The following is a 26,062-nucleotide window of genomic DNA, read 5'->3' as shown; positions in this document are numbered from 1 at the left end:
GCGGAGTGTGAGGAGGAAGGAGCCTTGGCAGCAGATGTTGCCTCCCCAGCTCCCGCCCCAGCAGCTGCCGGCACCTGGAGGTGACAGTGGTAGGGTGGTGCAGGCACCGACCCCCAACCCCTGCGCTGGTGGTCATTTTGGGAGTGCACTGGGAACTTGGGTTTTCTCTCCCCAAGCTGCCGAATGACACCCTCATTGCTTCCACATGAGGACAGCTCGTGAAAGGCCTGGATGCCAGGGATGATCTTCTGGAGGGTGATGGTAGCGGGGCCCAGCAGGAGCAGGAAGGCTCTTCATCTCCTAATGTGTCCCTCTGCCTGTCCGTGCCAGCGCTGAGCATCAGCTAAACACTGGGCGGCAGGTGGTGAAGGGCCACTTACCGGCGCCTGAGAACCCGCTAATGCAAGAGGCATTCTGTAATTAACAGAAGTCCCAGAGCTGCGCGCCCACTCCTCTGTCCTTGAGCTGGTGCGAGGAGCTCCGTGCCAAGCTGATGCAGGGCTCCAGGAGTGCAGGGTCAGCCCAGGCAGGCTTTTTATTTTCCAGTTAAGGAAGGCAGCACATCTGTTCCTCTAGATTAAGCCCAGAATTTAGAGGTCCTGCTGTTGGAGGCAACCTGAGGAACTGTCATCTCCATGCTTTGGAGGTGGACAAGGATAACGTACACTTCTCATAAATATTCAGAAGCAGGCAGTCACTTACATAAAGCTAGGAACAGGATGGATTCTCTTTTCAGAGAATATCTGGGAGAGTCACTAAAACACTAAAGACACCAGGAGCATAAGGATGAAAAGCAGACTCCCTGGCCCTGGCCTGGTTCTGTCCGGCATGGCTGCGGTGGCTGTGGCCCTTTGCCCATATATTACTGCTTCCCAGTGAGAGTGAAACGTCAGCCTTGATACCGGCTTGGACGAAAGGTGCTGTCACACTCACCGTGGTGCAAGCCCAGCCCTGAGACCTCCATCTGGAAAACAAACTTGGGGAGAGAGAAGGCATCAGCCAGCTTTCCAGTTAGCTCCCAGCCCAGAAACACTCTGCTCCCGTGCAAGCCCATCACGTTAACTCCTCCTCTGACATTGCTTTGTCGCATCTCTTCCTCCGCCCCACCCCCAACCTAGACACTTTGGAAACTGGTGTCGAGGCCTGTCCCACTTTAGGAGACTGGAGGTGGGGGGGATTTTACTGTCCCCCACCCCGACAGAGCAGCCACCAGTCAAAGGGAACTCACCCCCATGACCTCCCCTCAGATCGTGGTGGGCGTGATTCTCCTTTACTACATCCTCGGAGTCAGTGCCTTAATTGGAGCAGCTGTCATCATTCTACTGGCCCCCGTCCAGTACTTCGTGGCCACCAAGCTCTCCCAGGCCCAGCGGAGCACCCTGGTGAGTGTTCTCAGGTGTGCACCTGCCCCTTCCCCCATCCCTCCCCCATATGCCTTCCTGCTCCCTTCCCCATCTCATCAGTGGGGAGATGCCACCAAATATTGCACCCACACACACATGTACACTATCATGACTGTAAGCAGGTCACGTCACCCGTCTGCTTCACCCCTTTCTGTGTCTGTGAAACGGGGTTAATGGATAAGGCAGGGGCATCCCTATGGGGACAGGAGCTGGGCATTGTCTGCGAAATGGTGAGAACATGGACTCAGCTCCTTCCTCTGGGAGGGAGGGGGCAGAAGACACCGTTCTCTGATTCGGTGACCCCTGGCAGGAGTATTCTAACGAGAGACTGAAGCAGACCAACGAGATGCTCCGCGGCATCAAGCTGCTGAAGCTGTACGCCTGGGAAAACATCTTCCGCACGCGGGTGGAGATGACCCGCAGGAAAGAGATGACCAGCCTCAGGGCCTTTGCCATCTACACCTCCATCTCCAGTGAGTCCGCCCCACCCAGCCAGCCAGCCAGCCGGCAGGCCAGCCTGCTGCTAAGATAGGGCGTCAGGGCTTGGGGGAGGAAGAGGGGCAGAAGAGGCAGGCTTTGGGTCACCCAGTCCAGGTGAGCCTCCAACCCTCTCAAGTAGCAGAGCCCCCAGAAATCACAGTGTTCCCGTCATTTATCCAGCACACAGGTACTGACAGCCTGCTGCGTGGGGGGCGCTGTGCCCACCCTCGGGATACAGTGATGAGAAAGAGAGATGAGGTCTTTGATGTGCTGCTGAGCTGACAGGTTATCGGGCAGCAGCAGGAAAGGGATAAGGAGCAGTCTGGATTCTCCTGGGAGGACTCCTTTTCAGCGAGTCAGACAGCTGCCGCCACCCTGGGGAGGCTCCAAGGAAACTCCCATTGATCCGGGGCCCTGAGAAGGAGAGACTTTTACTTTAAACAACAGGAGCTCAAGTGAGAGGCCCTCACAGACATATCTACACTAACTGAATTTACAGCAGTCGGTTGGTGTGGGAACACCAAGCCCAGAAATAAGAGAGGGAAAGAAAAAGACCAAAACTGGTGAAACACCCAGGGCCCCATCAGACACACATAATAAAACCAGTTTCTAGCGAACATGGGATTCCTGTAGCAAGCATTCCTCTTGAATATTGAGCTAATAATAAAGAAATAAAAACCCACCACCGGAATGAGTCAGCAAAAGCAAAATATAGGAGAATTACTCCCTCAGTACCTGGAGAGGTTAGAATAGTCTGAAAGAGATAATATAATAAGTATGCATAAAATAATTAAAGAACTAAAGAAGGGGTAAAACCTACAAGGCAAAATAGAAAAGTATTGGGGGAAAAGAAAGCCATAAAAAGTCTAGAAATTAAAAATTTAGTTATTGAAATTAATTTGGTGGATAACAGTTCCTAGGGCAGGGGCAGGGTGTGTGGAGCTCAGGTGATTACTGGCCGGGATTGCTCTCGGTTGCTCTGGTGGCTCCAGGGACCCGCCCGGCGGGTGGTTAGTGCCCAAGGGCATGACTGGGATGCTGAAAGCAGGCAGCTGGCAGACCTCACACTATAGCCCCCTGGCCTTCCCAGTTTAAGAGTCATTATGGTAGGAAGGGCCGAGAGGAAGTCCTCGGAGAGAGCAAACAAAACGGGAAAACAAACAAAAAAAAAAAACAACTCACTGTGCAGGTTACGTGAAGTAACATAGCTAAAGAGAGAATTAGTGAATTCAAAGGTAAACCTGTGGAAATTACACAGGATGTGGCAGGGGAGGGAAATAGAAATTATTTTCTGCAGGTCGGCAGAACCATTTTACAGGAGAGAAGTTGAGGCCCGGAGGGGCGTCTTCCTGAGGTTCATGGCATGGCTCAGACTAGATCCTCCGGAGTCTCTAACTCCCAGCCTTGACCTATTTCCATACAGAGCCGGGGAAGGAGACTTAGGACACGATGGGGCACCATATTTAGGCTGTTTCCTCTCACTAGAAGAGAGCCTAGTGGCTCTGATGGAGGGGAGAAATAGGGGAGGAAATTAGAAGAGATGAACAAAGCTGATCACCTCCACCAGCTGGAACTGGTTTTTTAGTGTGCGAGGCTCAGAGAGGGGAGCGTGGCCAATGGTGGGGTCGTAGTGGAGGGTGCCCTGCTCATGTCTCCCAGATAAGCTCATGGCAACCAAGACGCCCCTTCGGTCATCTCTGTATTCCTGGTGTTTACACTGCCCAGAGAAGCTCTGGTGGGGACAGGTGGCCACCATCCAGCCCAAGGGCTCAGGTGCCCTACCTCCCTGTGTCCAGCCAGACCCTGGGGTCCTGTGCCTTAGGCAGGGACCCTTGTCCAGTAGTATTCTCCAGGCCATTCCTTACACAGCACTAGCCATGGCATCTTTCTGCAGAAAGTGCTGCTGGGATCTTGTTTCCTCAGACTGGAGCTGTGAGTGTGGCAGGCAGCCATGGCTCCCTGGATTCCTCACCAAGGCTCTACAGGTTGCTGGTCCCGCCCCTTGACCCTCATCCTTGACCTTGTGGTCTCTGACCCTTGGGCTGAGCACTCCATGGGACAGAAGAAATTGGGAAGGACCATTTAGGAAGCTCAGAAATTACTGTTCGAAAATCCAGGCCCTCTTTATCCTTCTCTGTGACGGCTCTGCCTGCCCCTGGGTCTGGCTGTGCCAACGGCGACCCCGCCCCGTGCACAGTTGCAGACGCCAGCTTCCAGGCTCCATCACAGCGAACAAGTGCTGAGGTGGGCAAGGGCCTCCCCCAACAGCCAGGTGACTTTGTCTCCCAGCAACAACTTGGCAGGGCCGGGTAGGGTGGGTTCATCGTTGCTGCAGTGGGAGGGGAGCAGCAAGGAAGCCGGGACACTGGTCCCCAAGATTCCTGACAGCACAGTAGGAGCAGCCTTGGGTCATAAGGGTGGGGGCAGGGGGCAGCTACTCTGCTTCTAGGAGATGCATGCTCGTTTCCTGCGCTCCAAACTGCAACCGGGGATGTATCTTCCTATGTAAACAACCTCATAAGGTGCCTACGTTCCCGGGCTAGCCCGCCGAAGCCTATCTAATAGGTGTTCTTTGTCCCAGGGGTCCCTGGAAAGACAAGCCAGGGCTTTGTGAAGGGCCTGGAGCCCGGAGGACCTTGGGGGAGGGAGACTCTATGCTGTCAAGAGCTGAGCTGACTCTGGAAGGAGTTAAGGGACTCTGGAGCCAAGAAGGGGTCTGCCCAGGGCCCCTCACCTGTCCAGGCCTCAGCGACTTAGAAGGATAAACAGAGCAAGCCCGGCTGGTCCCTGGAAGAGGCACTGGGGAGGGAAAGGGAAGAGCCCTCAGGGGTTCTGAAAGCCAAGCCCTGGGTGCTCGGTGTTTGCCCTTCCTGGGATGGGTTTCTTTGTGCTGGTCTGTGCGAGGGGGAGAGACAGGTGGTAAGGAAGGGCACTTCCTGGCTGCAGGTATATGCTTTAAGCGTGTTTTCACTTATCAGCTCCCAGACTTCCTGCCTTCTGCTCTCTATCACCAGGGATCAGGACACAGGTTATTAGGCTTAAGATAATGGGGCATCTTTCACCCTCACCCCTGGCGCCGGCCATGGGGTCCCGGTGCCACAGAAAAGCCCTGGAGTCACGTTTCCTGGCGGGGCCCATCTGGTGCTGCCGGGCTGTGCTTTCAGTCTGCCATCCTACACCAGTCAGGTTGCCTCTGACACTCTGATGGCCTCACCTTCGGCTCCACTGAGAGCTCCTGTGGGTGGAGCTTTGGTGCAGGGCAAGGGGAGTGGGGGGCAAGGCAGCACATGGGTTGGTGGGGGAAGTGAAAAGGAAATGTGTGCAGTTTCTCTGCCATTGAGATCCAGGATCAAAGGAAAGCAAACACACGTCACCCAGTGGGTGTTGAGGGAGCCCAGCTCTGTGTGCTCGACTCTATGCTGAGCACTGGGAGGGATGCAAGAGACAGTAAGACGTGTGCCCCATTCTCAAGGAGTTTACAGTCTGCTGAGAAGTCAGCGCTGACACACTTGGAAGAGTGTGGCAGGGAGAACTGCACTGTGTGGACCCGCTCTGTGCTGGCTGCCTAGCACGCTGACGGCCCTTAATCCGCAGATTGGCTTTGCGAGGGGCGTAGCTCTACTGTCCCATTTTACAGCAGGGAAGACTGAGGCTCAGAGAAGTGAAATGGCTCACTAAGGTCCTCAGCCAGTAAATGGCAGAGAACAGAGGAGAAGGAAGCCCATGTGGACTGAAAGTTCACACAGAACTTCGTGCAAGATGAGGCTTGGGCGGCACCTTGCAAGGAGGGCGGGATTTCAGTGAGTAGAAGATCAGGTGGGAAAAAGCTGGAGGCAAGCGCAGCGGCCACCCCCCATAGCAGCTGGGCCAGTCTCTATTTCCTTGCAGAAGCATGGTGACTCCAGGTGTCCAGCGCTGCCACGTGTTTGGGGACAAGCTGTGCAAGCGTGACGAAAGGGACCTAGGCCCTACCAGTCCACCAACCAACATGCTGCCAGTTCCTTCTGTCCTGTGTGCAGCACCCATTCCAGAACCTTCTCTCCGAGCCAGACTGGACAAGACCCTGGGGGGTAAAGAGGAGGCAGGCATGGTCCTCGAGTCACAGTCTCCCAGGAGACCATGCCATGACCAGTGGCGGGGCATGTGCTCAGAGCCCTGGCGTCAGCTCCGAGTGCCCCACTTTCCCTTTTGTGCTACTCACCCAGCCCCGGCTTCTTTTATTTCTTTCATTTAGTTATCTTTACCAAATCTGTTATCTTTCATCTAACAAATCTCTACCAGGCACCTACTATGTGCCAGGCCCTGTGCTATGCATGTAGGGAAGCCAGCCACAGAGCTGTGTGGTGAGTGACAGGAATAGAAATGGGTGTTGTCAGCACCCTTGAGAGTCGTACTCAGGGGTGGCGAGTGTCAAGGAAGCTTTGTCAGAGGTGAAGCTCGTTGCCCAAGAGTGACTATAAGTTAACGGGACGAGGGGAAGAATGTTCCAGGCCCAAAGCCTTTAAAGGTGGGAAGGATGATAGTGTGTTCCAGACTCAAACGTAATCTGGTGAGGAGAGGGAAACAAAACCAAATTATACAGGACCTTGTGCCCTGCGTTCAGGCCGCTGGGTTTTCTCCTGAGGTGGGGGAGCCATTGAAGCAGTTGAAGTGCAAGTGAGACGGCTTTGCCCTCTCTTCTGGTGTTCTGGGGCCAGGGGTGTTCCGTCTTCCCAGCCTGGTCTGAACCGCACACAGTCGGGTGGGCCCTCCCTGGATGAGTGTGACTGACCTCCTACCGAGTCCTGGAAGACAAAAAAGAAGTCCCCGAGCACCCCAACTATGCCGTGGATGGGAGTGGGATGGGCAGGATGGGGCACCCGGCCCCTGCCCCCATTCACAGCCCAAGACTTCAGTTCCTTCTCTCCTCCTCGTTGGAGGCCTGGACTCAAACCGCCAGTGTGGGGGCACAAGGTGACCGCCAGATCTGGCCCCTCTTCCTTCTGCAGCTTCTCTGAAATTCTTCAGTATCTGGCCTTCCTGCCACCAGCTGGGGCAGCCACACCCCTGGCCTGCTGATGCATATCCTGGCCTGCTTGGGCAGGGAGGTGGCTGAGGGGGAACCGGGGAGGGTCATCAGTTAGGAAGGCAGGAATCAGCGGGACCTGAGGGGTCTCCTGCTGTGCTCCCACCAGGCCAAGGACAAACACACCATTAATCTGCTTTCTTTCCCTGCCATTGACTTCAGAATGAATGGGAAATAGCCCCGTGCACTTAAAACCGCAGGGCCCCTCCTACAGCTGCCACCTTCATTTGCCCAGACTGTGAGCCTGTGGCTCCCTACCGGCCACCCCCTCACCCCTCACCTCCCACCCCGGGATGAACCTGCCGTTCACCAGTGGCTCTGCCTCCCTGACACATGACTTCTGAACTGTGTATCTTTGGAAATGAAAAGCTGCTGGTAAGTGGTGCAGGTGGCATCCACAGGGCCGGACGGCCTCCCTCAGGCAAAGCCAGGGGAGCGCTATCTGAGCACTGCCCTTGTTTCCGCTGATTTGTGGGTTTGTTCCCTTTGTGGGGGGGTAGAAAACGCTGACACATTGTGCACGGCTGTGCCGCCAGGACCCAGCGTCGTGCCTGGAACAGAGGAAACCCTCAAAACAGTAATTTTTGAAGAAATACTTCTTAAAGGGCATTTTGGGGGAGGATTGAAACGGAGGATTGAAACAACACCTACTCATATCTTTGTACCACAACGGAAAGACTTTTGCTTTCGAAAGAGGCCTTTCAGGTCTGCCCGCGCAAGTCTGAACTTTTCCACGGCAGCGTCGCACTTTCACGTTGCTTTGTCATCCTCTGCTCTCGGCGTCATCTACCAGGATTTCTTGCTTCCTAACGTGCAGCATTTAAGCACTATCATGTTCTCTATGTTCTCTTTCTCTTTGTCTTTCCCACCTCAACTCAAAGTGAGTCAGCCCACCCCATGCCACAGTTGGGGAGAAGTCTGTTCTGGGTCATATTTTTGTGCCCATCCATCACCTTGAATATCTTACAGGGCTTTATGTGGCTCAGGAACATAGAGGCAAGGCCACAGGCCTTCAACCCATGACAGCTGGGGTGCCCAGCCCCCTGCTCTCCCCAGTCTCACTAGGGTTCCAGGGTGTGTGCTGAGCTCAGAGTGGTGCCAGAGGCTCCCGGGCCTCCCAGCCTCTGGCGCTGACATCCCTAGCACCAGCCTTGTCCACTCCAGGGCCCAGTGGGCTGCTTCTCAGAGAGGTCTTTAAAATGTAAGCAGCTGGTAATTCCATCCCTACCCCCAACCCCCACCCCAAAGAGGACCCAGAGTTCCCTGCACAAAGGCCATCCTTGCAAGAGAGGGTGAGGGAAGTGGAAAATGATATATTCATTCTTTAGTGTCTCTAAACAAGAGCCAGGACAGGGTAGAAATTAATGGTATCATATGGATTCTCTTTTGAGAGAACCAACTTTAGAGTACTCATTTTTTTTAAGATTTTATGTATTTATTTTTAGAGAGGGAAGGGAGGGAGATAGAGAGAGGCAGAGAGAGACATCAATGTGTGGTTGCTGGGGTTTATGGCCTGCAACCCAGGCATGTACCCTGGCTGGGAATCGAACCTGGGACACTTTGGTTCCCAGCCCGCGCTCAATCCACTGAGCTATGCCAGCCAGGGCTTAGAGTACTCATTTTTAAATTTTATTTATAGCTTGTCTCATTCCTCAAAGGAGTTCAAGCAGCTACAAGAATAAAGACAACAAAATAGGGAAAAAATACAAATTAAGAAAAATCACGACCAAGGAAAACAGGCCGTGGAACGAAATGTCAATTATGGCACGTTGCATGACTGCGGGACTCTCTGGGAGCTGACCGACCACGCTTACTAAAACAGCCAGCCCCTTGTGTAGGATGTGTTGCCGGTGGTTTCGTTTCCAGTGGTTTGCGCTGTGGCTGTGGTTTTGTTTTGCTATGACAGTGCTATAACTAACAGCAGCTTGTTGAGAGCTTTGTGCTTCTCTCGGGGTATTCCAGATAAACTCCCAGGGGAGGGATTACAGGATCAGAAGGTCTAAACTTCTGTGTGGCTGTAGCTACAGAGCACCAGATTGCTTTCCAAGCAGAGCTGTACCAGTTTACAACCTAACTCTGTACCTATTCTTTAGCTGGGAGTTGAACCCCAGAATGTGTGGGCTGGGTCTCAACCTGGGGCTGGGGGCCATGGGGCGGTGCACAGGTGCCTTGTAGCGTGAGCCCCTCCTCTGTGGTGATTGCTAGGGTGGGCAACAGGGGAACAGAATGAGGCCCCCGTCCTGAGGGAGCTCCCTGGAATAACTGGCCCTGGACAGGAAGGACAAAGCTACCTTGTGTTTAGAGCTATATGGTTGTGATGGCCAAGGGCCCAGGCCTCATGGGAGTCCTTGTCCTTCCTCTCTCCAGCCAGTGACAACTGTGCTGCGCCTTAGGTCCCAGACCTGGGTCCCTTCTACTGGAGAGCCAATAATGCTTATACTGCCCCTGCCAGAGCTAGGAGGGAGGGCTGCGGCATTGCTGTGGGCACGTGGAGACCTGGAGTCCTCTTCACGAAGGGCAGTTAAGCTCGGTCATGTATGATAGTGATGCTGATAAAAAAACAGAGCTCGGGCGCATCTCCTCGTTGAGACTGGGAGCTCTGCAGGGGCTGTGTCTCCCTCGTCAGATAAGGGATCCCCTAAAATGGGCACAATGTCTTTCCTCTCTGCTGGGAGCTCCCTAGGGGCACGTGTCCTCTCTCCCCAGCAAATCAGGGCCTTCCTGGGAGCCTAGTTCTGTCTCCTTCCTCAAACTAGGAGCCTTCTGAGGGCAGGAGCTGTGTTCTTCCTCCCACTGGGGCGTCCAGACCTCCAGTATACACTGAGTATGCACGGGCTGACACAGGATTCTTCGAACAAGCAGCTTCTTGGGTTGGTGTTGACCCTCTGAACCTGAGAGTGTCAGAGACTTCACTGTTCATTGGACAGGGGCCACGTGCACAGGCCGAGCCCTTGGTTGGCCTCTGGCTCCTGGCTCGTTCTGCTTTCATTTGGCTTAATTACAGAACCAGACTCCTTTCTGGGCTGGCCTGGAAGAGGCTCCTGGCAGGATGACAGGTGAGATAGGAGGGTGGCAGCTAGAAGGTCATCTCTTGCTCTAGGAGGGCTGCTCTCTGCAAGTTCAGGACGCCATGCGTAGGCCTCGAGGTCTTACCTGTTGGGCCGGAGGAGCAGGGACCCAGGGAGCAGGGCTGAGCTAGTAGCCAGTGAGGTGTGATCATTAGCACCTAGGGCTCGCAGAACCTGTTCACTGCATTATCTCCTCTCACCTTGGGAGAAAGCCAGAGTGTACGAACAAGGAAGTACAAGCTTACAAGGATCAGGTACAGAAACTGAGGCACAGAGTGGGGAAATGATCTGCCCAAGGTTACACAGCTTCTACGTAACAGGCTCTTTGACTTGAAGTCCAGCTCTCTTTGCTCTCCGGTCCCTAGGAAGGGTTTGAGGGCCACATGTTAAACAAACCACTGCCCTCCTCCCCGGGCATGGACTCTCAGTCTTAGAGCTAAGGGATGCCCTGTTTTAAGATGTCCTTCATCACTGATACTTGAGTGTGAGTTTGAAGTCTCCCCCCAGAGCCATGGAAGATTAGGAAGGCTCCAAGCCCCAGGGAGAACCTGGCCTGGGCAAGGGGCGGGGCAGGGGGGAGGTGGACACAGGGACCAAAGGCAAAGGAAGGAGTACCAACTTGGTGACTCCAGAGAGCCATGCCGCTGACCTCCCCACTGACCACAGGCAGCCGACCCTCCGATCCCATCTCCTGTCACATTTTCACGGGGCTTCCTTCACACTGTCCACAGGAGCAGAGTAGGAGCATCCAAGCCTTTATTTAATGGTTTAAATCTCAGGGTCCCAGGGGACCAGCACCCTGAGGGAAACAGGTAAGGAGCTGCAGGTGCCAACCAGCTGGACTTCGGCCCCTACCCCGCCCCAGCGCCACCCCACTGGCTGGGGAAGGGACCCCAAGGCTGCATAACCTCCACCCCTGAGGGGCTTCGTTTTTAGCTGCCTCACCACTCCCACTAAACTTGTGCTTCCTCCGCAGTTTTCATGAACACGGCCATCCCCATTGCAGCTGTCCTCATCGTGAGTGGCTCCTTCCTCCCTCTCCCGGTGGGGGTGGGGCAGGAAGACGGGAGCGAGGGCCACCCCCCTGGGTTTGGCCTTTCTGCACAGGGACTTCAGAAGGTGCCTCGTCAGTGGGGCTGGACGCCAGGCAATGGACTGAAAGTCTACATACGGGCAGCTCCCCACCCCCACTCAGAAGACAGGGGCCCCGGTCTCCAGGCCTGGAGGACCTGAGGCTTAGTCTCTAAAGAAATTAAACTTTCTTTTAAAAATAGCTACCAAACATGTTTGTTGTAGAAACGTTGGGAAATTCGGAATGGAAAGGGCAGGGAGAATTTAAATCACCCATAACCCCACTGGCAGCATCTTTAATGTGTTTCTTTCCAGCCTTTTTTGAAGGCACGTAATATGACCTTTTTACAAAAATAGGACTGTGCTGCCCATGCAATTTTGTAACCTGCCTTTCGGAATGTAAGAATATGGCACGAACAGTCCTCCGCGTCATGAAATATTATAGTGGAGGAGGTTTTCCTAAAGCAATTCTGACGGAAGCCGTGTGTGAACTCAGCAGTGGGAGCCGGCAGCGTGCCCCTCCCGAAAGGCCTGGGCCCTCGCAAGCCCACAGCCCCTTCACCCAGGACCCCCATCCCCGGCTTCTGTGATGGCTGCAGTTCCTTAAAAAGATGCCTTTATTTCCCCCGGGACCAGTGTCCCAGAGCTGTGGCGGGTTCACAACCTATTAGGAATGCTTAGCAATTCACTTTGGACATGATTTATTGGGTTGGTTCTGGCCTGGCTTTTCAGGGAATTCTGGGTAACAGAGGCGACTGAGCCAGCTGGGTAACCAGGGGCAAGCACTGTGACCAGGTGGTTATAATTCTCCTGTTTCCATTTTCCCAACCGATGGGGTGCAGAGCTGACCTAACCCGAGGGCTCCTCCCCAGTCATCCATGGCAAAGAGGGGATAGGACAGGGAGGGAGCCGTCCCGGCCCTCCAGCTTGAAGTCCTGAACTTGCTGGGGACATTGCTGTGAGATGACTGTGCATATGAAGGTGTCTTTAACTAATAAGTCCCTTTGAGTCCCCTGATACAGACCTCTTTCTTTCCTCCCCCCGGGCTCGGTGCTTCTGCTGTGGGAGGGGCCCACGCTCTGAGTCCCGCAGTCTCACACGTGCCTCTGTCCACAGACCTTTGTGGGCCACGCCGGCTTCTTCAAAGAGGCTGACTTCTCGCCCTCAGTGGCCTTCGCCTCCCTCTCCCTCTTCCACATCCTGGTCACGCCACTGTTCCTGCTGTCCAGTGTGGTCCGGTCTACGGTCAAAGCTCTAGTCAGGTGAGAGAAGCGGCCAGCAAGGCCACTGGACAGACAGCTCGTGTGGCTGCCCCAGCACTTGCTCCGGTGACTGATGTTGGCAACCATAGCTGTTTGGTCCCAGGATACGCCTCCCCATTGGTCTGGGCCTCGCTGAGCTGGTCGTGGCTGGTCAGAGCGTCAGAGGCCCTGCGTGGCTCCCCTCCACGCTGTCCCTGAGAAAGGACTAGCCACCTTGCTTGCATACCTCCAGGGAGAGGAATTCAATGTCACCTCCGAGATAACTCTGTAAAAAACAGTTCAATATTGAGCAAATTGGTATATCTTCATAAATTCCATCCATCGGTCCTAGTCCTATCCTCAGAACCACCCACAAAGAAGCACCATGCCTTCCCCACAGCACAGTCCCTCAGATTTCAGAAGGTACCCACTGAATCTCTGCCTTCCCCGGGCTGAGCATCCCCTGCTCTTCCCACGGGCCCCAGAGCCTTCACAGCCCTGGTCAGTGAGCCACTTCCCCACGTGCCTGTACATCCCGTTCCCCGACTGACCCACAGCTCAGGGAGGCCCCCACTTCCAATCTCCCACAGACATCACCCCCCCTTGGGAAAGCAAGCCCCTGTTGAAGCTTTGGGAAGACCTCCTTGGGCCTCTGAAAGGGGTCCTTGAAAACAATGGGCTGTCATTTCTGGGGAAAGCTGGCTGCGGCCTTTCTCACTGTACCCGAGCCCCTTCAGCCTCGAGAAAAGTGACACCCCTGTCTCAGGGGACACTGGCAGGTCCTAGGCAGCTGGCAGGGAGGAATAGCTATTAGACTGAGGTAGCTGGTGGAAGAAGCAACTTGCATGAGGAAGCTCTGGCAGAGGTTCAAGGATAGAAGGGGCAGAACTCAGCAGAACTGTGATCAAAGGAGTATCCGACCCAGGAATAGCAGGTGGGAAAAAGATCAGCTCCCATTTCTGGGGCTGGCTGTGCAGACTCAGCTTTTCTAGCCATGGCATTTTTGTTGTTGTTCTTTTTAAATTGTTTAGTTGTTGTTCAGTTACAGTTGTCCCCATTTTCCCCCATCACTCTCTCCTTCCCTGCCCACCCTCCCCCCACATTCAGTCCTCCCCTCATTGCCCTTGTCCATGGGTCCTTTGTACACGTTCCTCGACTTGACCCTTCCCCTTCTTTCCCCCATTATCCCCCTCCCCTCTGGTCACTGTCAGTTTCTTCTTTATTTCAATGTCTCTGGTTCTATTTTGCTCGCTTGTTTGTTTGGTTGATTAGGTTTGACATATAGGTGAGATCATATGGTATTTGTCTTTCACCATGACCACGGCATTGCGACTTCTAGTAACCACCCCTCCTCTGCCACACCCATCCCAGCCCTGTGATTCCTGGTAGAAACCACAGGATCAAGGGTGCTGCACCTGTTGGAAATCCTTTGTGCTGACTCAGAAGCATTTCCATATGCAGACACTCCTAATCTCATTGTCCTCAGGTAGCTGAGACCTTTTTAAAGAGGGCAATGAGACCCTGGGCTGAAGGTGGGAACAGGACACAAGGCCAGCTCCGCCCATCCCAGTCACCGGCTGTTGAGAGAGGGTCTGATCCCGGAGCAGCAGGAAGAGCAGGCAGAGGCTGGCAGTCTGCTCCTGGTCAGGGGTGGGGTGGTCAGGGGCAGAGCGTTGTGCACAGAACGGGAACCAGGGGCCACAGCCCATTTAGAGCCTCAGGCTGTTCTCACCTGGAGAGTTGGACGGCTTGCCAGACCCTGGCCTATCGGACATTTAGCAAAGGGAGGGAAGAGGTATGCAAACAATGCTCAGGCTTCCTCCAATAGCATCCACATGCCTAGAGGTGAGAGAGAATGAACCAAAACTTTTGGAGCCTCCTCTGAGTCCATAGGGAAATTCCTGGGGTGGGGGAGGAAGATTTCTCCTTTTTGAGGTGAGAATAATACACCTCCCCTAGCAGGGTTAAAGTATATTCTCATAAAACATATGTTGTTGGGCATATAGTGTGTGCTTAATAAATATTAGCTACTGTTAATAACTAATTCTAATCCTAACTAACCTTAACACTGACCAATCTTAATTCTAACAGTAACTAATATTGTCCACCAGCAGCCATCTTTTAGTCTCACCAACCTTAACACTGGACTATTCCTAAAACTATCCAAATCCACCCTAACCTGGACCCTAACCTACTCCTGAGGATTAGTCAACCCTAACAGGTGCTGGTAACACCTGTGGCTCCCACCACGGGTGCCCACTGCTTTATCCCCTTTCAGTGGGGGCTTTGTGGGGACTATACCTCAGGACTCAAAACCTTCTCAGAGCTGCCGTCTCAGGTTCACCCTCTCCCCTCTCCCCTGCCCCTGGCAGGGGTGAGGGGTATCTCTGTGCTTCCTCTGTAGCGTGCAAAAGTTGAGCGAGTTCCTGTCCAGCGCAGAGATCCGAGAAGAGCAGTGTGCTCCCCGGGAGCCTGCACCCCAGGGCCAAGCCAGCAAGTACCAGGCAGTGGTGAGTGCCTGACCCCCCTCGCCACTCAGGCCTGCTGCATCCTGCCTCAGCCTTTCCTCACAGGAAGAGGGGCTCCCTTCCCGGTATAGCTCCCAGCCCTGCGGGCCCTCACCTCCTCCTAACCATCCCCAGCCACTCAAGGTCGTGAATCGCAAGCGCCCAGTCCGGGAAGACTGTCAGGGCCTCACGGGCCCACTGCAGAGGCTAGCCCCCAACTCAGATGGGGATGCTGACAACTGCTGTGTCCAGGTGAGTCTGAGACCCTGCACCCCAAGCCCGGCCCCCAACACCATCACCAACAGGGAGCTCAGCACTGATGGGCCAGACCTGTTTGCTGAGTCCTCTGCCCCAAGGTCACCCTACCTGCCTGTAGGACCCATGGGAGTCCCAAGACCAGGGACAAGTCTTCCATCTCTACCCAGTGTGGGGGGACATGTGGCTGCCCTCTCGAGGAGGGTGCCGTGGGCAGGGGTGGGCATGAGAAGACCAGTCCCCCACTCCCCTGTCCTGGAAGTGATCCAAGGACTGGAATAATGGTTTCTGGCCTTTCTGGGGGAGGAGAGGTAAGAAACTTTGACGCTGGGAGCCCGACTATCTTCCTGTTCTCTTCTGGGCCGTGGGCTGTTGCTAATGAAGGTCATTGGAGGCTTCTTCACGTGGACACCCGATGGGATTCCCACACTGTCCAACATCACCATCCGCATCCCCCGAGGTATGAGCCCGCTCATCCCTCCATCAGGCTCTGGGGGTGTCCCCCTAGAGTCACGTCTGAGGTGCCTCTCCCTGTGTCCCACTGAAGAACATGGAGAAGAAAGAAACACCAGCATGTATTGAGTGTCTGTTCCATGCACACTCTTAGTGGCTACCCTGGGGCATGAACGCCAGAGAGGGGGTGGGCTTCATGCTCGAGGAGTCCACATGCCAGGTGGGAGTGCAGCAGCAATAACAGGGCGAGACGGGGGCCTTGATGTCAACCCATCGGTTACGGACAGCGTGGGTGCTTCACAAAAAGATGAGACCCGAGTAGCCAGGGGGGCATTGTGGAAGAAGTAGGGCTTCTGAGAATGAACAGGGTCCCTCAGGCCATGAAACAGGGTGGGCATTCTGGCAATGGCAGCAGCTTGAACAAAGCATGGAAGTGGGATGGCGGTGGGGCCCAGGGTGGCGCTCGTGGGCCCACGAGGAGCTGGGCTCACACTGGGCAGCACTGGAAGGGAGAAACGGGAGCTCTGGGCCGGGTGGGGGAGTCATCAGTGAGGGAGGGCTTGGGGAGCCAGGAGGGAAATGTAAGTACCCAGAAGGAAAGGTTCCCAAAGAGGGAAAGGACTCCCTGGGGGTTCAAGGTAGGAGGACAGCAAATGGGGGCCCCAGGGTTGGGAGTGTCTCTCTGGCTGTCTTTCTGGGTAGTGGCTGTAAGACTCCCTCTTGGCCTCAGCCCCATTGTGGCCCTCCCTCCCTGCAGGCCAGCTGACCATGATTGTGGGGCAGGTGGGCTGCGGCAAGTCCTCACTTCTTCTAGCCACCCTGGGGGAGATGCAGAAGATCTCAGGGGCCGTCTTCTGGAACAGGTAGTGAACACATCCTCAGGGGTCAGTTAGTGCGGAGAGACTAACAGTGGGCGGGTGGGCGGGTGGGCAGCCCTCCTTCTACCCACCCGGTTCAGTGGAAGATGCGCTGTGTGTTTGTTGAGTGCCTACTGTGTGTTCCCTGAGTACTCAATAGATGCTGTTAATTGTCATTCTCATCATCATTAGTGCTTAGTAAACCCTTACTAGGTGCTAGGTGCTTTGCCAAATCCTCTGTGCATCATTCCATTCAAACCTTATGACAACCAGCAAAGTGAGCACTGATAACAGCAAGGTTAACTGTTCTCATTGTATAGACGAGGGTTAAACTATTTGCCCTAATTCAGCCCCCTAATAAGTGGCTGAGCTGAACTTTGAACTCAGTTCTGTTTGACTCCAAAGCTCACACTCACTCGGTGGCACTGCCACCCACCGTGGGGAAGGGCGATGCAAACATTGGTTTCTGGCCTGATCCTCAGCAAAGCTGGAGCAGACCATTCAGTGGGTGTTTCGAGGTCCCAAAAATAACCCAAACATGGGTTTCTGGGAAAAGATCACTATCTTAATTAAAGAGCTAGAACCTAGGCTGAGTCAATCATGAATCTATTATTTACACCCACTTACTTCCACAAAGCGCTGGAACCTAATTGATAAAAGATACATGTAAAATAGGAGCTTTTTAAAAAGTAAGAAAAGAGAAGCCAAGAAATGAAGAGGTTGGAAAAGGTGTCCAGGAACCTGGGCAGGAGTCGGCTTCAGTGGTCCACACAAATCTGGCTCGGAGCTCCCCAGTAGCCGAAGGAAAGAGGGACCAGACCGAGGGTTTCAGTGCTTGTTCAGGGATAGCAACTGTAGCCATTTACGCAGAGGGCAAGCTTTCCCCGGCAGTCATTTCTAGGGGGAAACTGTCATTCCCTGCGTTAGGTTTTTCATAACTGTGAGTGTGGCACTGGGCAGAGAGGAAGACCTCGGGCCCAGTGTCTGGACGCCTGCATGCACCCCCATTCGCTGCTTTTCCAAAATGCCCCAGAACAGTGTGCACAACAGGTGGAAAACTCCCCTCCCCAGTGGGGCTATGAGCTGGCAGATGTGCCCCCCTTGGGCCTCCTGTGACCCCAGTCTCTGGAGCAGGGGTGTCCAGCCCACAGCCTGCAGGCTGCATGTAGCCCAGGATGGCTATGAAGGCGGCCCAACACAAAATCGTAAATTTACTTAAAACCTTTCTTTTCTCATCACATTTCATTAGTGTTTGTGTGTTTAATGTGTGGCCCAAGTCAAATCTTCTTCCAGTGTGGCCCAGAGATGCCCAAAGTTTGGACACCCCTGCTGGAGCCTTAATGCCAAAGGGGGCTGTGGTGTGTTTGGGGGCAGAGGGGTCCCTGTCTCCGTTCCCCCTCTTCTTTGGAGGGTTTCCAACACAGCCTGATTAGGAGGCTCCAGGCATTGGGTCTGAGGTCACTCTGCCAGCCCTTGTACAAAGCTCCCCTTGGGGTCTTGGGTGACTCCTCACCCTTGCCCATTGGCTGATGGCTTATGCCTATGATCCCAGTGAAGTGTGAGCTGAAGAAAGGACCAGTATTGATTGGGCATCTGCTGCAGACCAGGCCCTTTGCTAATCACACTGAGAGCATGATCTCATTGCCGCCTCCCACTAAGCCTCCCAGAGTCTTTTCACCCCAAACTGAAGTAGAAACTGAGGACAGAGAGGTCAGGTGACGTACTGGTCAGCATGTGGAACAGGGACCCAAGCCGGGCTTTTTCCCTGGAGCCCAGCCTCTGCCTTGGGCTGGGATTCTGTCCAGTCCCAGGGATTATTCTCTGCCTTCCATGTAGAGGGCAAGCTGGATCCAGGCCCACTCTGAGGGTAGGTGGGCCCTTTCTAGCTGGGACCCCAGAGCACAGAGGCTGGGGCTGCCCCTGGGTGCCCCTGGCTGTGTTCCCCTCAGTGTGAGTCAATGCCCCTCTGAGTTTGGTCCCTTGGCCTCACTTTCTTCATCTCTTCCCCAGCGCCCTCACCCTCAGGCACCCTCCCACCAGCATCAGCACCTCTCTGCCCTCTGCAGGGGCATCAGACAGGCTTGGCAGGGACTCAGCCCTGTCTTGCCTCCATCCCTACCTCTTCCCCAAGCAGTGCCAGCCCTCAGGGTCTGATGCTGCCTCCTCTCTCTTTGGGAAGCTCGTCCCCAACCCCGGGGGGACACAAGGGGCCCCTCCAGGGCCATGGGGCACTTCACATGTGCCAGACACTATGCAACACACTTCATTTACTTCATCGTCTCGGTTAGTCTCCTCCAGGTTTGTGCAGCAGGTATTCTTCTGGTCCCCATTTAACAGATGAGGAAACTGAGGTGAAACAAGTTGCCCAAGGCCACCTAGCTCTTAAATGCCAGAAATGGGATTTGCACCGGTGTTCAAGTGCATGAGTTTTCCACCATGTGCTGACAGAAGGGGCTCCAGGGGCTGACAGAAATAACAAGACTGGCAGCCCACAGACCAGCAACCCAATGGCCGTGACCGCCTCTGCTACATCCTCAGCAGAGCCACCACAGGGTGCTAAGAGCTGTGCCCTCATCCACACTCAGTCTTCTCAACAGGCAGCCCAGCTCCTGGCTCTGTTTGAGGTGGAGGGAGGGGGAGGTGGTGAAAAGGTTATTTCTCCAGAACCCACTTTGCCCTCCCCCGAGGTACAGCTGCCCTCCCAAGCACAGTGAGGCGCATTGGGGTAGCTTGCGGCCAACCCCAGGAAGCTGTGAGGATTTGTTCATGACTTAACTCGTGCTCCAGTGCCTCTACACTGATGTACTCACTCACCCCGTGTTTACTAAGCATCCGCTATGTGCCAGGCCCTGGGCACAGCGAGAGAACTGCCAAGATGAATAAGACATGGCCCCTGCTTTTAAGGGAGGGAAGGCACACCGGCACCATCACTGAGCAATGAACTCTGTGGTCAAGGAAAGAGGGCTCACAAGTGTGGTTTCCTCAGATGGAAAAGGCAAGGTGAGGGAGGAAGGTGGTCTAGGCCAGAGAATCAGCCTGCACAAAGGCTTGCTGATGCGAAAGAACTTGGTTCTGGTACCTGGAGGGGTGGGGGTAGTGGTGGAAGTCAGGACTGCAGAAGGGGGCAGGCCTCCGGGCAGACATCCCTGCGTGCCAAGCCTCGGAGGTAAGATTTAGCCTAAAGTCTTTGGTGGAATCATGCTGGTGACAAAGGGTGAGAGATCGGAGAGAGGGAGACTCTAGGAAGGGAGACCAGTCAGGAGCTTGTCATGATGGCTAAAGAAGGAGGAGTCTAGGATGAAATAGTTGAGTTGGCTTCTTGTGCTGTTTGTCTCTCAAAACCCTGGACACTTACACAGCTCTCTCCTGCCCACCTACCCTGGCCAGTGAGTCAAGGGTGGGGCTGTGTGTTGAGGGACCCCCCCATTATTTGCAGGAGTTCCATGCCTCAGACACTGGACCCCAGGTCAGCAGGGGGATGATGTACTTGCAATGTGGGCCAAGAGCAAAATGGCATTTGACCCGGCAGCACCTCCTGTCCGCAGCCAGAGGCAAGGGCTATGCCAGGCTGCTCTGATGTGTCTCATCCATACCAGTCAGGGCCAAGGCTGGTGACCTGGTAGCCAGAAGGAGTTCCAGGAGGCACGAGGCTGGGAGTTGAGGGATTAGATAATGCAGAACGGAGAATGCTCTGGGGAGACTGGTTTGTTTGTACAACTGTGCATTTATTCCTTCATGAGCAAATGAGCAGTGTGGCTGAGCAAGCTCTGGAGTCAGGCTGCCTGGGTTCAAATCTGGCCTCTGTGCTTTGGGAAATTTTGTGGTTTCTGTACCGGTTTTCCCTTGTTACTCACAGGGTTGATGTGAGGCTTGAGCTAGCATGTAGTAAGTGCCCTATAAACATTATTCTAAATATTATCCTTTGACAATGAACCTCTGTGCCAGGAATAACATTCCCTGATGGCTCTTTGATTGTGCCCCTGCCTCTGTCCCAGGAGAGACTGTAGTGAGCTCCCTGGGCACTGGGACCACATCTTATTTGTCTCTGTACCCACAATGGCTTTGCTAACTTATGACCTCCAAGAGATCGCCATTATAAATGTGCCATTACATGTCTCTCCTTGTACACCTTTGCCCACGCTGTGCCCCTAACCCAGAATTTCACCACCCGACTTCTCCACCAACATTTGGAATGCATGAGCCCTGGTAGTACATGCCTCACACTGTATTGTGATTATCTGCCAATGTGTCTGTCTCCTGCAAGACTTTGAGCTCCTTGAGAATGGAGCTGGAGGATTATTCCATGTTGTACCCCAGGCACCAGACACAAGATGTGTATTTTATGAACCCCTCTGTGCAGATACAAACCTGGCCCCCGCCCTCAGAGAGCTCACAAGTCCCGAGAGCTCACATCCTCCTGGACAGAGGATACAGACAGGCCCTACGGTGGGCACACAGGGTCCATCAGGGGAGGTCCGGCATTCCAGGATGGAGAGTTACTGCGGCAGCCCTGAGCAGATCTGGCATGTCAGCCACCCGGGTCCAGCTCCCAAACACTCACTTCCATAATGGTCACCTGCCCCTGCCCGGGCTCTCAGCTCCAATGCGCTGTCAACTTGAGAGTGCAAACTCTCTCCTTAATCTTTAAAAGGAAAACATTTTGATAAAAAGTCAATCTACTCAATGTAAATAAACTCAGGTAGCAAATACACTCAAGTGAAATCTTTTCCCTGAAAATAAAGAATAGGGCCATTAATGTCTGCAGCAGGATGATGTTAAATGTCCCCGGGGAGCCAGCAGGAAGCTGGGCCTGGAGGAAAGCATGGGGTGGGGAAGAAGGCCCTGCCTCCCTATGAGGAACTACAGATCAGCCTCACGTGGAGCCCCCTGCTCCCCACTGCTGCCCCTGCCCCCACTATTATTATTTCTATCTGTGTCCACTCAGGAGGCCTGGGCCCTGCTTGCCCCGGGCCTGCCTCAGCACACTGTTGCTTCAGGGCAGCTGGTGTGAAGCCTGCCTCCTGAGACCCCTGATTCCCCAGGAGTGAGAAGTAGGCTCCTCTCAGGACTGTAGTCCCATTTGCCCATATAGTCCCTAGAGCCTTTGGGGATTTGGGCCCCAGGGCTCAGGTGCACCCCAGGCTTCCTGGAGGAGGCAGGCGTGGTGGGATGGTGGGCAGACAGGAGAAGGGGCACTGTGTGGGGCCAAGCTCGGGAACCAGATGGCCGCTGGTTGTAGACCCAACTCTACCACTCACGAGCCATGTAACCTCGGGCAGGTCACTTCACCTCCCTGAAACGTAGTTTCCTCATCTGGACAATAAGAAAACCCTTTCCTCTCTCAGAGATTGGCCGTTAAAATCCAATGACATCATTTGGAAAGGGCACTGTGTGTGAAAAAGGTAACGTTTCAGGACAATGACAAGCCTGCCTGGGGCAGGATGAATAGAACGTAGAGATCTGTAAGTCTTTGCTTCTTCCAACCTCGATTTCCACCTCCTCCCTTTTTATTTGTTGCCAGGTTCTTAAATGAGTGTTGAGGCTGTTCAAAACCTCCCCCATCTGCACCTTCGGGACCAAGCACTGAGCTAAAAAGATGATTCCACGCCCCCTCCTCCCTACCCTCCCCAACCCCGCCACAGTTTTCCAACCTTAGGTCTTTCCCTCCAGCCAGCTATGAGCTATATTTGTAATACATCCTCCCAGCGGCACTTTGAGGTCTGTGCCATTAGCCCCAGTTCACAGAGCAGGAAACAGAGGAGGAGCCCCTAAGTAAAGGGACTTGCCTAACCAGCCAGCAGAGAAGCCCCTTGGGTACAGACCTAGAGCCCACATTCCCGCCACTCCTCCCGCTGCCTGTGCTCACATGCTGCTCTCTCCTCTCTCCCAGGTCCTAGCGCCCCCTCCACCCCCACTGTCTGCGCTTCCCTCTTCAAGGCTCAGCCCCCTGTAACTTCCGAGAGCCCTTCCTCACATCCTCAGATTTCTTCCTCCTCCAAACTACTTTTCAAAAATTACACTTTTCTCTAAGTCTAGAAGGATGTGTACTAAATTAGAAAAGATACACAAGTGTAAAGAAGATAACAACCACCTAATATCCCCTCACCCAGAAGCTTCCAGAATTTTCTCTATGCATTCCCATAGGTGTTTGCGTGTACTTTCCCCTCAATTTTTCTGTAATACTTTCTCGCTCCTGCTTTTCTTCTGGCCCTTATAACCAACCCTCTGTGTGTGTCTGACTCGCTCTACCAGACTGTGAGCCTCAGGAGGGCAGGTCCTGTTCCTTGACTCAGGCTGGCGCAGTCCCACATGCCCAGCTCACGGCTGGCTCGAGGAAGAGATGAGAGGTTGGAAAACTGAGGGAAATGGTCCTTCCAGCTCAGTGCTCGATCCCAAGTGCAGTCATGGGAGGAATCAAGGGTCCCCGGCACTCATTCGAGAGCCCTGCGATCAGTGACAGAAAGTGTGTGCCATGTGCACCATTCTTCACTTTTCAGGTTAAAATGTAGACACACTCGTCTTGGGAGGCTCATTCTAGGGAGGCTGGGACGACACTAGAAAGAGGAGAAGATGGACCTCGAGTCACCCACCAGCTTCCCCCTCTTCCCAGCTCCATACCAGTGGGCAAATTATGCAAATTTTAAGCCTCAGCTTCCCCATCTGTAAAGTGGGGTTATGAACACCTCTTTACAGGGATTGTTGTGAGGATGAAGTGGTGAACACAAACAGCTCCATACGGCGCCTAGCATGAGGATGCCTACGTTGCATGCCGGTCCCCTGGCCTCTTCCGAAATGATTAACATGTCAGTTAACAACCTCCATTTATTATAGGTCTGTCATCAGCTCTGTGGGGGCTGAAAAAGATGCTCTTCCTGCCTTGAAACCCCACCGGGGGTAAAAGACACAGCAACTGATTAGAGAGAGATACAGTCCATTATAAGGGCTAATTGAGCAGCGCAGACAGGGATGTGAACTGAATTAGGGCGGAGAGCTCCGTGTGTGCCTGGGTCCTCGGGGAGCCCGCTGATGCATTTCCTCCAGATGAGTTACAGCCTCTGCAACTCTGGAGGCGGTCAAGGCAGCAGACTCTGCAGATAAGCTTATCTGGGCTATGGCTGCAGAGTTGGGATTTGTAAGCTTGGGGTTTGGTTTGTTTTTTTTTTTTTAATCTGTCTCGTGTTACCAGCTTGTCCATAAATTACCACTATCTGATGGTTTAGGGAACCCAACGCTGGGCTGGGCTGAGAGTGGAATGAGACCGCAAAGATTGGAGACCAGTGATTACATGCATATCAGGTCTCCGTTCAGTTCTGCCCCTCAGCTGAAGACAGAAAAGAGCTTCCTCAGGCTTCTGTCCGCCCTGTTTTCATCCATCCTGGTTTTCCTGACAAGAAGGCATTTATCAGAGTTAAGGCATGTGTAATCACAGTGCAGTTATGTAGCACGGTCATTAAGAATAAGAAGCTTTGGAGTCAAGCAAATCTGTTTTCTCTGATACTTGTGGGCTGTGTGACTTTGGGCAAATTACTTAGCCACTCTGAGCCTTACTTTCTTTGTACAAGCAAAATAACCCTCCCTTGTGTGGTTATTCTGAGGTTTAAAATAGATGATGCTATTACAGTGCTCATCACAGTGCTTATAAACGTTCGATAAATGTTAGCTGGTTTTAGAATCATTACAGTAAGGCCTATACGAAGACAAAGCAGGCTGTTTTCCCCCAAACGTGCATGTCACAAAGATACATGTCACTGGCAGGAGGCTGCTTCTGAAAGGTTGAGAGGTGGCCTGAGGCAGAAGAAAGAGCACTGGCACAGTTGGTACCAAAATTCAGGTCAGCTCACTGTTTTTCATACTATAGTCCACGGTATGAAATGCATTTGACATCACAGTCCTCTACATTCGAGTATTCCTTGATAAACAAGAGAAACAATTTCACACCAAAAAATGTACATTATGACCACACACAGTGCTCATTGATATTTTTCTCCTTTTTTTAGTGCAGTTGCAACTCACTAATTTCAGATCCACATAATGGGTCCCCTTGCTCAGTTGTGAAAATACTCATAAAATGATGGTGACCTTGGGAAGGTCCCTTTCCCTCACTTAGTTTCCCAACTGTAAAACGATCTCGGTGCCAACCAGCCTCGCCGCCACTCTGAGTCACACCGGCAGCACTGACGGAGCCCTGGCTGCTTGGAGGGTGCCCGTCCAGGTGCTCCGGGGGAGACAGAGATTGAGAACAGCAGTTTCTGCCCCAAGGAAGCCACGTGGGGACCCAGGAGATGGGTAGGGGTGGGGACTGTAGGGCTCGCTTCTCCCAGAGGCCCAGTGCCACGGAGAGATTGACAACGGCATGAGAAGTGACTGGTGTATTCTTCTCCCCGCCCCCCCCCGCCCCCCGCATTTGTGCCCCAGCAGCTTTCCGGACAGCGAGACAGGAGAGGACCCCAGGTACAGCCTTGGCACTGGGTTGGAAGTGGGCCCCGATAAAGGGAAGGGTCTAGGTGTGGGGTACAGTGGGGGCGGGCAGGGTGGGGGACTATGGTGGTGGGGACACAGCATATGGATGCAGGGCTGTGCGACCTCTGTAGTTTCAGAGGCAGGAGGCCTTGTAATGAGGCATGCATGCTCAAAGAGCACCAGATCCGCCTTCTGGGGAGAGAAAAAATGTAGATGTTACAAGGACTTGTGGCCCTCCGAAGGGCCACAGTACATAAACAGATGTACAGTACGTTTGCGGTACTAAAATTTCACGGTGGGAGAGAGTCAGAAAATGAATCGGTGGTTGCCACAGGGTGGCGGGAAGGCTGGAAGGGAGTGACCCCTGGCAGGGGCAGGGTTACTTCGGGGATGACAAGAATGTTCTGGAAGTAGATCAGGGTGATGGTTGCACAACCTTGTGAATATTAAAAAAAAAAAACCAAAAAAAAAAACCTAGTGAATTGGATGAGAAATATGTCAAAGAAAGGACAATTAGAAAAAAAAAACTGTCTAAAACAGCCCTGGGGTTGATTGTGAAAAAACAGCTGAGTGGGTCTGTGAGGAGAGAGGAGGGGTGGCCCCCAGGTCAGACAAAAAAACTGGTCTTGTTGCTTTATGTTCAGTGGGATTTGTGTTCTTGTTGTCTAAAAAAAAAATCGAAGTAAAATAGATGAATGAGACTCTGAGACCCTCAAAGCCCTCCCTAACCTCACCCTCCCGGAGACATTCAAACACACTGCAGGTGGTGGGCAGTCAGGGTAGGAAGGCTGGCTCAACCTTGTTCAGTTTAACCTCTGGCCTTCGCTCTCCAGCACCAACAAGGTTTCCTTTCCCCATCTTTCTCTGCCCTTTCTGCCACCTTGTCCCCAAGCTCCAGGGTGTGATGACAGGCCCAGCCTCTCTGGCCATAGTGACCATAGTTCCTGAGCCAAAAACCAGGCCTCATGGTCTGTGACAAGCATGCACATGTGCGTAACAACGGCAGGGCAGGATAGCTGGTCCCGGAGCAGGTCAGGCCAGTCCAGGCCACATGGGCACTGCAGCGGAGAGTGTCTCTACAGGCGGATCTCCAGATTCCTTGGCCGTCTTCTGAAAGGGCCACTCGGGGCTGCTAATCACACCTGGAGTCCTTCTCAGCTCTCTACATGCCACCCAAGTTCCATCCGCTGTAGGCCCCCACC

The 26,062-nt window shown here is 53.7% G+C and overlaps 1 protein-coding gene across 2 annotated transcripts in view; it reads left to right on the top strand.

Moving 5' to 3' along the window:
* ABCC8 (ATP binding cassette subfamily C member 8) overlaps positions 1–26,062 on the top strand; it is a 78,116-nt gene that overhangs the window by 31,727 nt on the left and 20,327 nt on the right. For both annotated transcript variants that reach the window (XM_028515614.2, XM_028515612.2), the window contains exons 9-17: positions 1,248–1,382; positions 1,714–1,876; positions 10,993–11,033; positions 12,204–12,349; positions 14,733–14,838; positions 14,971–15,087; positions 15,475–15,550; positions 16,301–16,406; positions 24,816–24,851. In XM_028515614.2, coding sequence (XP_028371415.1) covers positions 1,248–1,382; positions 1,714–1,876; positions 10,993–11,033; positions 12,204–12,349; positions 14,733–14,838; positions 14,971–15,087; positions 15,475–15,550; positions 16,301–16,406; positions 24,816–24,851 — 926 coding nt within the window. The remainder of the gene's footprint in view (positions 1–1,247; positions 1,383–1,713; positions 1,877–10,992; positions 11,034–12,203; positions 12,350–14,732; positions 14,839–14,970; positions 15,088–15,474; positions 15,551–16,300; positions 16,407–24,815; positions 24,852–26,062) is intronic.

Source organism: Phyllostomus discolor, chromosome 6 (genome assembly GCF_004126475.2).
Source record: "Phyllostomus discolor isolate MPI-MPIP mPhyDis1 chromosome 6, mPhyDis1.pri.v3, whole genome shotgun sequence".
NCBI lineage: Eukaryota > Metazoa > Chordata > Mammalia > Chiroptera > Phyllostomidae > Phyllostomus > Phyllostomus discolor.
Note: the sequence above shows the minus strand (reverse complement) of the source record. Positions and strands in the feature narration are given on the sequence as shown.